General features: G+C 41.2%; 1 protein-coding gene across 2 annotated transcripts in view; it reads right to left on the minus strand.

Moving 5' to 3' along the window:
* CABCOCO1 (ciliary associated calcium binding coiled-coil 1) overlaps positions 1–14,766 on the minus strand; it is a 106,242-nt gene that overhangs the window by 69,537 nt on the left and 21,939 nt on the right. Inside the window, exons 1-2 of one of the 2 annotated variants that reach the window (XM_075842641.1) lie at positions 8,880–8,965; positions 4,297–4,403 (exon numbers count right to left, since the gene is read on the minus strand). In XM_075842641.1, the coding sequence (XP_075698756.1) occupies positions 4,297–4,403; positions 8,880–8,915 (143 nt within the window). In that variant the 5' untranslated portion in view covers positions 8,916–8,965. Of the gene's footprint in view, positions 1–4,296; positions 4,404–8,879; positions 8,966–14,766 lie in introns of those variants that run through there. The other variant, XM_075842642.1, reaches the window with a different exon arrangement.

A 14,766-nucleotide genomic window follows, 5' to 3' on the forward strand; every position in this document is an offset into this window, starting at 1 on the left:
CAGAACGCTTGTAGCCCAAATGTCTTGTGATATTACAAGATATCAACTAAAATAAGTAATCTGTACTGAAGAATCTGAGCAAGAGATATTATAATAGGGTGATCCCTAAGTAGTCATTATGATGGTGTTTCATTAACCTCAGGTCTTGTATTACTTTGCATAATGTGAAGGTTCATTCAAGCGAAAATGTCTAAAAATACTAGAGCTATTCTCAAGTTCTCATTAGAAGAGACTGAACATCGTGAAATAGCTGATGCATGATGGTGTGTGGATGTGCGCGAGTATATACAGTATATTCTGTTATTCATTACAGCAATAATGAATGTGTATTAATTGAATTATATAGGTTGAAAAACTAATATAAATGAAGAAATGCAAAAGTAAGAAAATTACCAGATATTAAAGGGGTATGCCCAAATTAGACTTGTGTGGCATATCCTTTTGGCATATGTTTGGTCATTAAACTCTCTGGGTATATTGGCATATACTGTATGTCAAATGGGGAATTAATACAGACTATGTGACTGTGACTATCACAATACATACTCTTTGTTGTAGTAACTGGAATAGTTCAGATGTAATAAGGATGTTCAGTATTTTAATACATTGAAAGTTTTATTACACTTAAAGTTAACTTTCTAGATCTTTGGCTTTTGAAAGTTTTCTTAGCTGGGTTATAGCTGCTCTAGACACTATATAAATTATGGATTACAAACTACAAGATCATAAAACTGCAGCAGTCACTCCTCAGTTTCTGTCAGACTTCATAAATATAAGATACTTTCTTACAGATGTCACTGGTATCTGTAGTCATAGTCTGCACCCTCATATCTCCTAGCATGTTGAAAAACACATTAAAGTGGTTCTATTCTTTTTAACAAGTAGCACTCAGTCACGTAAACAACACAATTGCAAAAAGGAATATGGTCCACAAGCCACGTTTAGGGGCACACATCCATACTGTGAGCCTATAGAGTTTAGTAGATACATTTTATATACAGTATGTATGCAATCTTAGGCCTCATGCACACGACCATAGTGGTGTGCACAGCCCGTGATTTGCAGCTCGAACAGCCACGGAGTGTCACCCGCGGTCCACCCCCAAATCACGGGCCGTGCACATTCATTTCAATGAGCCTGGACCGCAAAATGCGGCCGTAATAAGACTTGTCCTATCTTTTTGCAGTCCAGGCTGCTGGGCAATGCACCGACCGTGGAAACCACCGTGCATAGGCCCATAGAAATGAATGGGACTGCAATTCACCCGCAGATTTGCGGGTGAATTGCGGCCGCAAAAACACGTTCGTGTGCATGAGGCCTTATTCTACAAAAGAAAGGGGTGCCACCAACATTTACATGAAGGGATAATAGGAAAAGGGCACATACAGGTGTAGGATTGTGGCAAAATCAACACTAGTATGTGAACATTTCTTATCAAAATGTCATATTTATTAAGAAATTCAAGAGCAATTATTCGGACCACAAAATGGGTTTTGGATGCTCTAAAACTCTTCAGCAACTCTTTACAAAAAATCTACGTGGGTTCAAGGTCAGGCTTTCCACGTCATGGAGATCATACAGTTTTTAAAGTGTCCATATTGGTAAATGGACATTATAGAGGAAGATCACCTGGTCAGGACCCCCCCTCTATTAGCCAGATAGTCGGGGTCTACAACAGTCGTACCCGCAGCATTTAGGTCATCACCTGGGTGGATTCCTATAGAGAAGAGTTTGTCCCAACTGCCTTCAGATCCAGGGCTGTCCCTCAAATTCTCCTCCACAGATTGTAATGACCAGTGCGATGTGGACACACTGGGCTACCCGACCAGTGAGAGTAGCCGCTGTCAGCGGATTACTGGATGCAGGCTGGTAGCGGATTACTGGATGCAGGCCGATAACTGGTAGCATTAGCAGACAGGATCAGGTGCATAAAGGAACCAACGCAGGATAACACGAAGTATTTTCAATATTGCTCAGGCAGGGTGTGTCCAGTGAAGCAGACTAATATATCTGGTGATTGAAAGGGATAGGCTGGGGGTGGATTTGGGTGCGCGTGCTGGCCCTATAAAATGCAGGAAGTGAACGTGTGCCCTGTGGGCAGACTCAGCAACACCAGCAGCAGAAGAAAGTGCATGTGCACGGCAGTGTGGAGATCCAGGAACTGTACAGAGTGCATCAAAAGGTATCCAAGCAGTTGTGATTGCTGGGAGAGGTAGTACGCCAACGAGTGCAGAGCGCCAGTGCTACAATGAGTGATATATAGTAAAGCTTCTAGATAGCAGGAAGACTTGTCCAGATAAGGGCTGACTAAATTTTACATTTCCCAGTCAGGATCCTGTATTGGAAACTAATTCGCAACCATTGAAATTCAATTTTAGGGTGTTTTATTTTTCTCACTTTTTAGCTGGGAATTGTTACAAAGTGATTAGGACCGAGGATGGGATTGGCAGGATTAAAGAGGCAATATGAGAAGACAAATGGTGTATCCAGGACTCTTGTAAAAAAAATAGGTTTTATTTGGTCATTTTAGCTTCAAGCTATGATTAAGAACCCTAGTGGTTTGAAACGCGTAAGCGTGGTCCCAGGATTATCATTTTAATTGTTTTGTTTTTTTTAAATGCCCAAATAAAACCAATTTGTTTTTACAAGAGTGCTGGATACACCATTTGTCTTCTCATATTGCCTTGTATACCTGCTGTCAACTCAGGACTTCTTTTGGGATATCTTCGAGCACCTTTAACATTCGCATCGTGGTCTTGACAAAACGCATGGACTAACACAGTGGAAACGCGGTGAGCAAACCTTTGCTTATTTTTTCTTCTTTTCAAATTACAGAGGACCGGTCATTCTTTTATTTATTTTTTTTAAACCACATACTTCCCCTTATTCCAGACGTCCTCTCGATTCCAGCGCTGTAACTTATATATTTTTTGGCACATCCGGTGTCCCGCTACGGCCTCTGCTCCGCTTGGCGCCTAATATGCTAATTTTAAGCAAAGGTACAGAAGAGAGGAGACCTCATCTCTCCTCAATAGGAGTTGCCTCATGCATCACTGTGACGCTGTCCGCTCTGATTGGACACTATCACAGCGAAGCACGAGGCAACGCCTACTGGGGAGAGATGAGGTCTATTCCCTTCTGTACCTTTACTCACAATTAGCATATTAGGTGCCAAGCGGAGCAGGGGCCATACCGGGACAATGGGAGGTCCTAAAAAATAAAAATTACATCACTGTAATTGGGAGGATGCCAGAAATAAAGGGAGGTATGTGGTTTAAAAAAAAACAAAAAAAAAAAAACAATGACTGGTCCTCTTTAAGGGTGAATTTAAACGCGTTAATAATGTGTACAATTCTGCTTATTGACCGATTGATCTAAAAATGGTCTAAAACCGTTGAATCAGGGCACATTATGGAAACGTGTAAAGCCACCGCTAATACTGCTTATTCTGTGGTCCTCCGTCCGTATCACTTGTAATAAGGGCCCTTTTACACTGGGCAATAACTGCTCACTCCAGATCTATCTCCAAAAATGTTATCTTCTGATGTCTCAATGGCATCTCAGAAGGTAACTAATGCAAGTACGCTTCTCTAGGCCTCTAGGAGGATTTAAATGGGAAGATTTTCGCCCAGTAACCGACACCGATTAACGGATAACAGCATGTTGATCGACGCTCGTTTGCTTTATTTAAACAGAGCAATCATTGGAATGTATGGGGACGAACGTTCACCTCCATACATTTTGCATCTTGCTGGCAGCACATCCGCTGTTTACACAGGGAGATGAGGTGCCGACAAGACACCATTTTTTGGGCTGCATAAAAGATTTGATCAGCCGGCAAATGAGCATCTGCTAGTTTATTGGCTGAGTGCTGCCCCGTTTCCACAGAGGAATGATCAGGAACGACTGCTTGTTCACCGGATCATTGGCCCGCGCAAAAGGGCTTTTATTATGGTGAATGTATTGAAATACTGTGCAAAGGCAGACATATATATGGACTGTTTTTTCTTTATTGAGCCCTGTATTTATATGTATATTGTGTTACCCTGTTTTTTTGTTCAAATTAAATATAGGCATTATTTTCACGTTCAATTGACTTTTGTGGGCAGAATACGGACCAAATACAGCCCTCAGTGGATTTTGCTGCATATTTTGAAATGGACTGTGAACAGAAACTGGATGTAAAATAATATGGTTATATAAGTTCTGTATTTGGGACTTTCCAAAAATGGAACTAATAAAAACATAAAATTTGACAGTTTCAATATCAACTATGTAATAAGTGTTTGTTTTTACCTTTGTATTTCGTCCACATCTTGCACTTCTAAAAGAGCATTTATTTGTGAAGGAGACAGGAACTCTTGTACTGAGAAATCCTCAATTTCACTACCAGGGATATCATCCTGTTCATGAAAACAAAACAACTTTGAATAAAAATCCAAAAGATAAAACCAAAAGTCAACAGTGCGTTTTTTTCTGCAGCAGCGCGGTCACACCAAACTGCAGCCTCTACACGTTGCCTTACCCTGATACAATGTACGCACTCGGTCCGATTTACTAAAACTGTCTGAGTTTTAGACAATGTAAACGTAGCTAGACACTTTTCCCTTCTTTATACCACTTCTTGGTTCACTTAGTTTATGTCCAGCTTTTTGTGGCCACCTTGTCGAGCGTGTCGAAAAAGTGACTTAACCCCTTCCTGCCGCAGCCCTTTTTCAGATTTTCATTTTCGTTTTTCCTCCCCACCTTCAAAAAGCCATAACTTCTTTATTTTTCCATCGATATACTCCTATGAGGGCTTTATTTTGCGGGACGAGTTGTAGTTTTTCGTAGCACCATTTATTCTGCCATATAATGTACTAGGAAACAGGAAAAAAATTATTTGTGGGGTAGAAAATGAAAAAAACAGCGATTCCTCCATGTTTTTTTTTACGGAATTCACCGTGCAATTAAAACAACACGTTAACTTTATTCTGTGGGTCAATACGATTACGGCGATACCAAATATATGAGGCTTGCAAAAGTCCAACTGGGCGTGTTTACAGTAAAAGTACAACTGGGCGTGTATTATGTGTGTACATCGGGGCGTTTTTACTTCTTTTACTAGCTGGGCGTTAGGAATGGGAGTGTATGATGCTGACGAATCAGCATCATCCACTTCTGTTCGTTAACACCCAGCTTCTGGCAGTGCAGACACACAGCGTGTTCTCGAGAGATCACACTGTGACGTCACTCACTTCCTGCCCCAGGTCCTGCATCGTGTCGGCCACATCGGCACCAGAGGCTACAGTTGATTCTGCAGCAGCATCAGCGTTTGCAGGTAAGTAGCTACATCGACTTACCTGCAAACGCCGATGCTGCTGCAGAATCAACTGTAGCCTCTGGTGCCGATGTGTCCTCGCTCGTCCGACACGATGCAGGACCTGGGGCAGGAAGTGAGTGACGTCACAGCGTGATCTCTCGAGAACACGCTGTGTGTCTGCACTGCCAGAAGCTGGGCGTTGTGAAGAGAAGTGGATGATGCTTCTCGTCAGAACGCCCAGCTAGTAAAAGAAGTAAACACGCCCAGATGTACGCACATAATACACGCCCAGTTGTACTTTAGAAAGCCTCATTTACATAAATACAAAAACGGTCATAACTTGGCCAAAATGCTCGTTTTTTAAAAATAAAAACGTTACTCTTATCTCCATTGCAGCGCCGATCTGCTGCAATAGGAGATAGGGGTTGCAAAATCTGGTGACAGAGCCTCTTTAAGTGGTATGAGGGCTTATGTTTTGCGGGATAAGCTGTCGTTTTTTATAATACTATGGGGTACATGCGACGTTCTGATCACTTTTTATTTCATTTTTTGTAGGAGATGCGGTGACCAAAAAATAGAGATTCTGGCGTTTACAATTTTTTACTAATGTATTGCAGTATATCGTGATTCTGACAGGCTTCTATTAAGCCCTGCCAAAGGCAGGGCTTAATAGGAGCACAAAGATGGCAGACCTGGGGGTCTTCATAAGGCCCCAAGGCAGCCATAACAACCATCGCCCCCCGCGATTGCGGCATCGGATGGAGCGGGTTCACTCCGTGAGCCCGTTCCATACTTCCCCTACCCGACTTTGGCGTATGGATACGTCAAATGTCAGGAGGGGGTTAAAGAGTCTCTCTCACCAGATTATAAGAGTCCTATCTCCGACATAATGTGATCTTGCATTCTGTCACATACACCCACATTAACTTTACCGAAGTGTCTTGAGAGTGAATAGACATCGCCTTCAGCCATGACGCAATGTCTATTTACACTCTCGACACTTTGGTAAAGTTTCTGTGGGACTTATTCACACAGCACAGCGTGATCTCGCGAGATCACGCTGTGCTGCGAGTACTGCTAAAAATGAATGGAGAGAAGTGTAGGACGCTGATTGGTCACTGATTGGTCAGTCTCATACACTCCTCTGTACAACGCCCAGTTGGTAAAAAGGTAAAACACACCCAGTTGTCTATTAAGAAACTAATTAGCATAAATCTAAAATTGACCGTTTTTCAAAATAAAAACCACTGTTATCTACATTACAGCGCCGATCAGATTGTGCAGGAGACAGAGCACTTATAATCTGGTGACAGAGCCTCTTTAAACAGTTAATAAATGTGACACAGAATGTATGCCAGAATTCTGGCGCATTTTGAATAGTAACTCTGCCCCATTATTTTTTTGAACGATCACGTATTGATTTTCCATGTAATAAACGTTTTGTATGTATATGCAATATTTTCTTGTCCAGCATAACAAGACATTCATCTCTCGATGGATCAAAACGCCTTGCTGGGCTCCAGAAATGCTATGTATCCGAGTTCCCTTTAAAAGGTTATTCCTATCTTATAAAGTGATGGAAGAAAGCTAGGATATACCATCATTTTATGATTGGTGGGGTCTGACCTCTGGGACCGCCACCAATCGTAAGAATAAATGGCCCACAGCTCTGATTTAGCACTGCATCCCCTTCTTAGTTTTCCCTTCACAGCAGCGCTCTCGGCCTTCTAGCTATGCAGAGAACTGTTAAAGGGAATCGTGCTGCAGGTCCCTGCACAGCGGGTGGCTGAGATGCCACTATGCAGGGAAAAGCAATGTTGCCTCTTCATTCTCAGGGTCCCAGAAGTCAGACCCTCACCAACCATAAAGTATGGTATATCCTAGCGATATAAGAAGGGAATATCCCTTATATCCGCAAAAAAACAAGAAACTTTACGGAACGGAAACAAACAGAAATCAACTGCAACGGAAGCATTACCATTAAAATCAATGGTAATGCAAATGGAAGCTATGGTTTCCGTTCAGCTTTCCGTTCATCGATTCCTCCGAAGAAAAGGTCGAACCGATGAACGGAAGCCTGACGCTGATGTGAACAGGTCCTAAAACTTATGATTAACCCCTTCCCGACAATTGACGTATGGCTACCTCATAGCCGGGTAGTGGAAGTATGGAATGGGCTCAAGGAATGAACCCGCTCCATACGATGCGGGTATCAGCTGTATGTTACAGCCGACGCTTCACAGTAATGAGCGGGATCACGCTCGAGCTCGATCCCGCTCGTTTAACTCGTTAAATGCCGTGGTCAATAGCGACAGCGGCATTTAAATCGTTGGAAAGAGGGGGCGACCCCCTCTAGAAGCTTATCGCGCCCCCCGCAATGCAATCGCTGGGTGGTGATGGTTGCACTGGCTGCCTGGGGGCCTAATGAAGGCCCCCAGGTCCGCCATCTTTGTGCTCCTACTACTCCTACTCCGGGAGGGCTTAATAGAGGCCTGTCAGAAAGAAGATATACTGCAATACATTAGTATTGCAGTATATTGTGCAAGCAATCTAACGATTGCTAGTTGGTCCCCTAGGGGGACTAATAAAAAAAAGTAAATATTTGTAAAATAAAGTTGTTTTTTAGTGTCAAATTTTTTTTTTTTAATTAAACGTTCGAAAAAAAACAACTTTTCCCATTTTCCCCCTAGAGAGTAAAAAAAAATTAAAAAAAATAATCATAATTGGTATCGCCGCATCCGTAAAAATCTGCACTATTACAATATATGATTATTTAACCCGCACGGTGTACGTCATAAAAATTTTTTTTGTAAACGCCAGAATAGCTCTTTTTTGGTCACCTCATCTCCCACAAAAAATTGAGTAAAAAGTGATTAAGTGATTAAAATGTCACATGTACCCCAAAATGGTATCATTAAAAACTACAGCTTATCCTGCAAAGCATAAGCCCTCATACCACTTAATCGACGGAAAAATAAAAAAAGTTATGGCTCTAAGAATTTGGCGACACAAAATAAATTTTATATAATATTATATATAATAATATATGTATTTGGTATCATCGTAATCGTATTGACCCATAGAATAAGTTAACATGTTGTTTTAATTGCACAGTGAATTCGGTAAAAACGACGCGCAAGAAACAATGGAGGAATCTCTGTTTTTTTCATTTTCTACCCCACAAATATTTTTTTTCCTGTTTCCTAGTACATTATATGGCACAATAAATGGTGCTACGAAAAACTACAACTCGTCCCACAAAAATCAAGCCCTCATAGGACTATATCGACGGAAAAATAAAAAAGTTATGGCTTTTGGAATGTGGGGAGGAAAAAACGAAAATTAAAATCTGAAAGTTGTTTACGACGTTGCATCATGTTAAAAAAACATGATGCAAATAAAAAAAAAAAATACAAAACATTCTAGTAATTACTAAATAAAAAATTCGAAACAGTAAAAATATAGAGCATGAGAATAAGCCTTGGATTGCCACACTGGCTGTGCACGTTCAGTAATAAATACATGAAATACATGGTGCACTCGTATAACAGGTGAACGTAAAGGACGAAGTTATCACCTGTATCTGGGTCACGTTCTTCTCCTGTGTCGCCATGTTTTCAGTTTAGCGTTCTGTTGCCATAGTGACCAGGAAGTGCCGCCCACGTGATCGGTCATGTGATCAGACTCCGTTCACTGCTCTGTAGAGTAGCTTCCCCGTCACTGCTCGCCGCTGCGATCCTCCTGTAATGATCTCTCCCAGGATGCACTGCACGCATCCCGCCTCACATTAGGATGAATGTTTTCAGGGAGATTTCAAAACTGCTCCAGATAACTGTGGTGCGGCCAATAAGTGTCGCATAGTTGTTGCTGCTGTATTTATTTATTTTTTTAATCAAATTTCCCCTTAAAAACAAATAAATCACATTGGGGTGGATTTACTAAACAAAATTTGTCACTATTCAGTCTCAAATCGAGCCAATGAGGTGCGCACGTGCCATGTGTTTTAGACACTTTTTACGCCTCCAGACGATTTTGTAAAATGTCTGGAAAACCGCTGTGACTAAGTGGTTTTAAAAAATGCGCCAGATTTATTAATGGTGCGCGCCATAATCTTGGCATAAAATAATAGTGTAAAGAAAGGGTATGTGCACACGACAACGCCAAATACGTCTGAAATTACGGAGCTGTTTTCAGGAGAAAACAGCTCCAGAATTTCAGAAGTTTTTACAAGTGCACGCGTTTTTCGCGGCGTCTTTTACGGACGTAATTGGAGCTGGTTTTCATTGGAGTCAATGAGAAACGGCTCCAATTACGTCCCAAGAAGTGTCCTGCACTTCTTTGACGCGGCCGTAATTTTACACGCCGTCTTTTGACAGCGACGCGTAAAATGACAGCTCGTCTGCACAGAACATCGTAAGACCCATTGCAAGCAATGGGCAGTTGTTTGCTGACGTATTGGAGCCGTCTTTTCAGGCGTAATTCGAGGCGTAAAACGCATCTATTACGTCTGAAAAGAGGTCGTGTGCACATACCCTAAGCCGACCATCAGACAGCGTAAGAAATCGGAAAGTCGTTTCTAGATAGATGCACCAAATCTATCACCACAGTCTACAATTAACACATTATTAATAAATCTGCCCCAATAAGGTCTCATTTACAGATTTGGTCAGTATTTGTTAGGGCTTCTCCACACGTAACAGAATTGCGGCGTATTTTTAGTCCGGAATTGTAGATAGAAAATACGCAGTGTAATACAGTAGCAGCAAAGTGGGTGTGATTTAACAAATGTCATTCACACGATGCGTAAAAATTCTGTCCAGAAATTCACCTGCAGTGCCTAATTTTATTTCCGCAGCATGTTAATTATTGCAGTGGAAAGTGGAGCGATTTCCTGCATTTTTAGCCATAGACATCAATAAGGCTAGAATCACACGAGCGTATGAAACCTCGGACGTGAAAAACGGCAGTTTTTCACGTCCGAAGTGCATCTGTGCTGCACCCCTGCGGAATGCGTTATCACGCATCCCCCGTAAACTAGAGTCTATGTAGGGATGCGTGAAGCGCAAATAAATAGGACATGTCTTATTTTTATCGGACCCTTCACATGGTCAGTTGAAACAACGGCCGTGTGAACGATCCCATTGAATTACATAGGTCCGTGTGACAGCCGTTGTTTTAACCCCTTCCCGACATTTGACATTTAGTATTCAGTTTGTTAGTGTTACTACACCGTATGCTAATGAGCATAAAAGAGTCAAATCTTCGCTTGAAGAGAGTCATATCATCATTCCTCAAGTCTTTCTGAGTTCTCCCCGCCTCCTTACTTTTGATTGACAGCTCCTCGCCTTCCCCCAGCACACAAAATACTGCGCTTGTGCATTGATGTGCTCTTCTGGTGTGTGCGCACAAAGGGTCACCGGATTATTAGGGTATGTGCACACGATAACTGCATTTACATCTGAAATTACGGAGCTGTTTTCAGGAGAAAACAGCTCCTGCATTTCAGACGTAATTGCTCGTACTCGTCTTTTGCGAGACGTCAATTACGGCCGTAATTTGGAGCTGTTCTTCATTGGAATCAATGAAAAACGGCTCAAATTACGCCTCAAGAAGTGCAGGACATGGGTGTCTGTGCCATAGAAATGTTCAGAAAATTATGGAACATGTCCGTTCTTTTGCATTTTGCGGGTGGCAGTCGGCGGCCGACCGTGCCCGCAATCGTGGGCCGTGATTACGGGCACGGCCGTGTGCATGGCGCCTTAGGCTCTTCATTTCTGTTTTTCTATTTTGTCATATGAACAGAAAAAAGACAATAACAGCAGCGCTGGATCCACTACATGATAAATAACTACGGCCCCCGACAGACCCCGTTGACTTTAATGGGTTCCATTGAATTTCCGTCATGGTTTCTGTCAAAGTGTAACAATATTGTTTTGGGCATTTTTGACAGGGTGTTTAATTTTTTATCATTAGTTTTCATTTCTGGGGCTTTTTATCTATATTTTATTTTGTATTTACTTATTTATGTTGTCATGTTTTTATACTTCTTTACTTAGGGTATTTTCACAGTTGCATCATTGATGTTGCGTCAGGTTTCCATTTCAACATTGGATCAGTCAGGATCTGTTGTAAAATGGATCTTTCCTATACATCATGGCTGTTTTAAAAATGGAAGCCATGACGTCAGTGTGAACATTGCCATACTTATCCCTTACTAAAACAGAGTAAAAAGGACACGGCGCCACATGTGCGAATCAATTTGTAATATAAATGAGCAAAAATTAACATAAATGCTCACCTATGAAGATGCAAATTACTGGCATGTAATTGCAATGTGAAGCTGCTGTCGATCCCAACGCAAAACTCCCATGGAGATGCCAAATAGTAATGATAAAAATAGTAAAAACGGGATTTTAAGGCGCATTTATTCTGTCGTTGGTACCTACATGGACTACAACAGCTCCTGTAGTCAGACTTTACTGTAGGAAGTTCACACCTAATAGTGATCTAACTGTTGTTGGCCATGAGATCTGGTAATGTTCTTCGTACAAAGTCCTCGCTGCTTTGGGCACAAATATACAGAATACCGATGTAAAAGGGTTAAATTAGCCTCTGTTGAGTAGATCAAATCCAACTAAAGGCGAAGATGTCATAGTGGCCTAGAGACGGCTTTTGTCCCCTGCACTAGGCAGCAATTCCTATTGTAAATGTCACTATGAACTGCATTTACATTTGCTGACTGTGCCACCGATAACAGCGCCACGATAAATGATAAACGACAGTTTTATCGTCTACCACTGAGCTTTTTTATTCAGGAACAAGGGCCAATTATTGTCGCAATATTGTAATCATAACGATAATTTGTCTTGAAGAGTCATTCCTACATTGGACATTTATGGCATATCCACATGTAATAGATCTGAGTCCCAGCAGCTATCTCCAGAACGGGGCTCACTTAACCCCTAGCGCGTCTTGTGAGGTAGTTGCCGCATCCAGAGGGGGACTAATGCAAGGTCATTGCTACAAATTTACTTACATTTGAATAGTGACTAAAATAGTGAAAACTTTTGTATAGCGGATGTGTCAAGTCTCCTATCTGTAGACAATATGTGATATAAGGAGAGACACTGAGCTCGGAGGTGCATAGTTTTCTATGATTTGATTCAGTTTGTAAAAAGCTTTTTCATTGCTGCCAGGACTCACAGAGAAAGCCTGTGAGTCCTGCTTCCTCCGCCCACACAGACTGAATGACAGCTTTTTCTCTATGCGTGTGTATACAAGAAGAGCTGTCAATCACTCTGTGGGGAGGGGGAAGAAGGACTCACATGCTTTCTCTGTGTGTCCTGGCAGCATTTAAACAGCTTTTTACATAAAAAAGAATATCTGAATAGTTGACCCAGAAGACCAGCGTCCCTATCACAAGACAGAGCTGCTAGCGAGGCCGTGCGTACTATAGAGGCAGATCATGCGGCTGCTATTGGAGAGAGGCGTCCAATCCTGGTTGTTCCCACCGCCTTTGCTATTGGGTGGCGAGGAACTAAACTAGCAAACAAAGGGATGGGGTATCAGACTGAGGGTGAGGGAAAGGAGTTGGAGAAACAAACACCAGGCTGTTCTTTCACGGATGGTAAAAACCCTGTCATGTCTAATCCCAAGTGTTTCTTTGTAGTACTCCGCCATGGGGAAACATTTTTCCCTCTGGCGGGTGATTTTTCCATTGACAGGCCAGCAGACTTACACGACAGGAAAATATGGTTTGCCATCATGTAACTCTGCTACCTATCAACTCAAAAGTCATCCACCACAGGGCCTCATTCTCAGCCTTTTGGTGTGTCCTGTAGTAGCTGCTGCTGCTGCTGTGATCAGCACGTCCTACCAGTGTACAGTCACTCACAAAATGGCGCTGCACAGTTTTAGGCAATTTGAAGACACCTCCTCCTGGCTTGTAGCCAAAAATAGGGAGGGGTGGTAAGTGTGGTCACTAGTAGAGAGCGTGTCCCTCCCACATTTACAGCAACCGTAAGTCAGGTTGCTTTGCCTGATTCACTTTGCTGTAATTATGGGACGAGCTCTCTCTGGTGGCCAACATAGGGAAATATGTCAAATAATTATTTCATTTTTATTATTTCCCCCCAAAAAACTAAAAATATATAATAAAAATAAGTAACGCTAAAAAACCAAAAATGTAATTTGCGACACATTCCCTTTAATCTTTGCTATGGGGCTCCTTTCTTCTGTGTACACCATTGCTACAAAATGCAAGCAGAAAGTGTTGTCATGGGGAAGAGACGCTCTTCTTACAGGGCGATATAAATTCTACCTCTGATAACCGCAATTCAATATTTATATATATTTTTACATTTTTAACACACCATGGGGTCTTTAATATAGCCCTTTAAATTACTAAGCAGTTATTTAAAGGTATTCTTTTTGCTGGTGTATTTCGTACCTGTTAATAAAATGATTCAGAGCCGCTGTTTTACACTGTGCACTATTGATGAGCTTCTGTTGTGATTGAGTGAACACAATTTAAATTTTATTCTAATCTTTTATTTATAAAGTGCTAACATATTCCAGTACTCTGCTCAACAGGGAGACAAAAAGATCAGAATATTGGTAGCAATAAATCATTTACATATACCGAGACAAGGAAGCAAATGTGCTTTATTATACTATCCCGTTGTGCAATCATTCAGACCTAATAAATCAATGCATATTCATGTATCTCGTACCCTTTAATATTTACTTAGTGACAATTTACTTTCTGATCAAGTGGTTCCTTTAAATCAATAGATATGTTTTCCTATATTTAACCCTAGGAACAATATCCCTGTTCAATGCTGTCTAATTATTTCTATGGCCGCCTTTTATAATGTAATTAATGTATGAAAAAACTGTTAATGATTTGTAGATTTTTACATGTAGAATGTCCGTGTTTCATTGACATCCATACTACCATCTAGAGGATATTTTGCACAATGCAAGGCAGTAATAAAGTATGCAAATATATCAGCAACGTTAAGCAATTACATTGATGTACGGGTCTACAATACTGAGCCAGTACTTTTATGAATAACTTTATATTTGTTCCAGAGAGTGTACATGACATTATTTAGTTATTGATAATAAAAATAAGATATTGGGCAATTTTGAACTAAAAAAACCAACTAATAATACCATAATGTCATGTAGACCTGCAGTCATATCAGTTAAGCTATAATCTATTTTTTACTACTATTACTATATGCTGTTTATATGAATAACTGTACCCACAAGAAGTGAATGTGAATATTCAGCACTAGTAATATTGCAAATAATAAACAATTATTTGTTTATTTATTTACCCGGTCCCCCCGAATCTATGGGCGAGCACAATCAACAGTATCAGCATCCTTAGGACGCTGATCCAGTCGAATAATATGTCAGGGCACGGGAGCCTGTGGCTCCCTGTCCCACAGTACACA

Source organism: Rhinoderma darwinii, chromosome 11 (assembly GCF_050947455.1).
Source record: "Rhinoderma darwinii isolate aRhiDar2 chromosome 11, aRhiDar2.hap1, whole genome shotgun sequence".
NCBI lineage: Eukaryota > Metazoa > Chordata > Amphibia > Anura > Rhinodermatidae > Rhinoderma > Rhinoderma darwinii.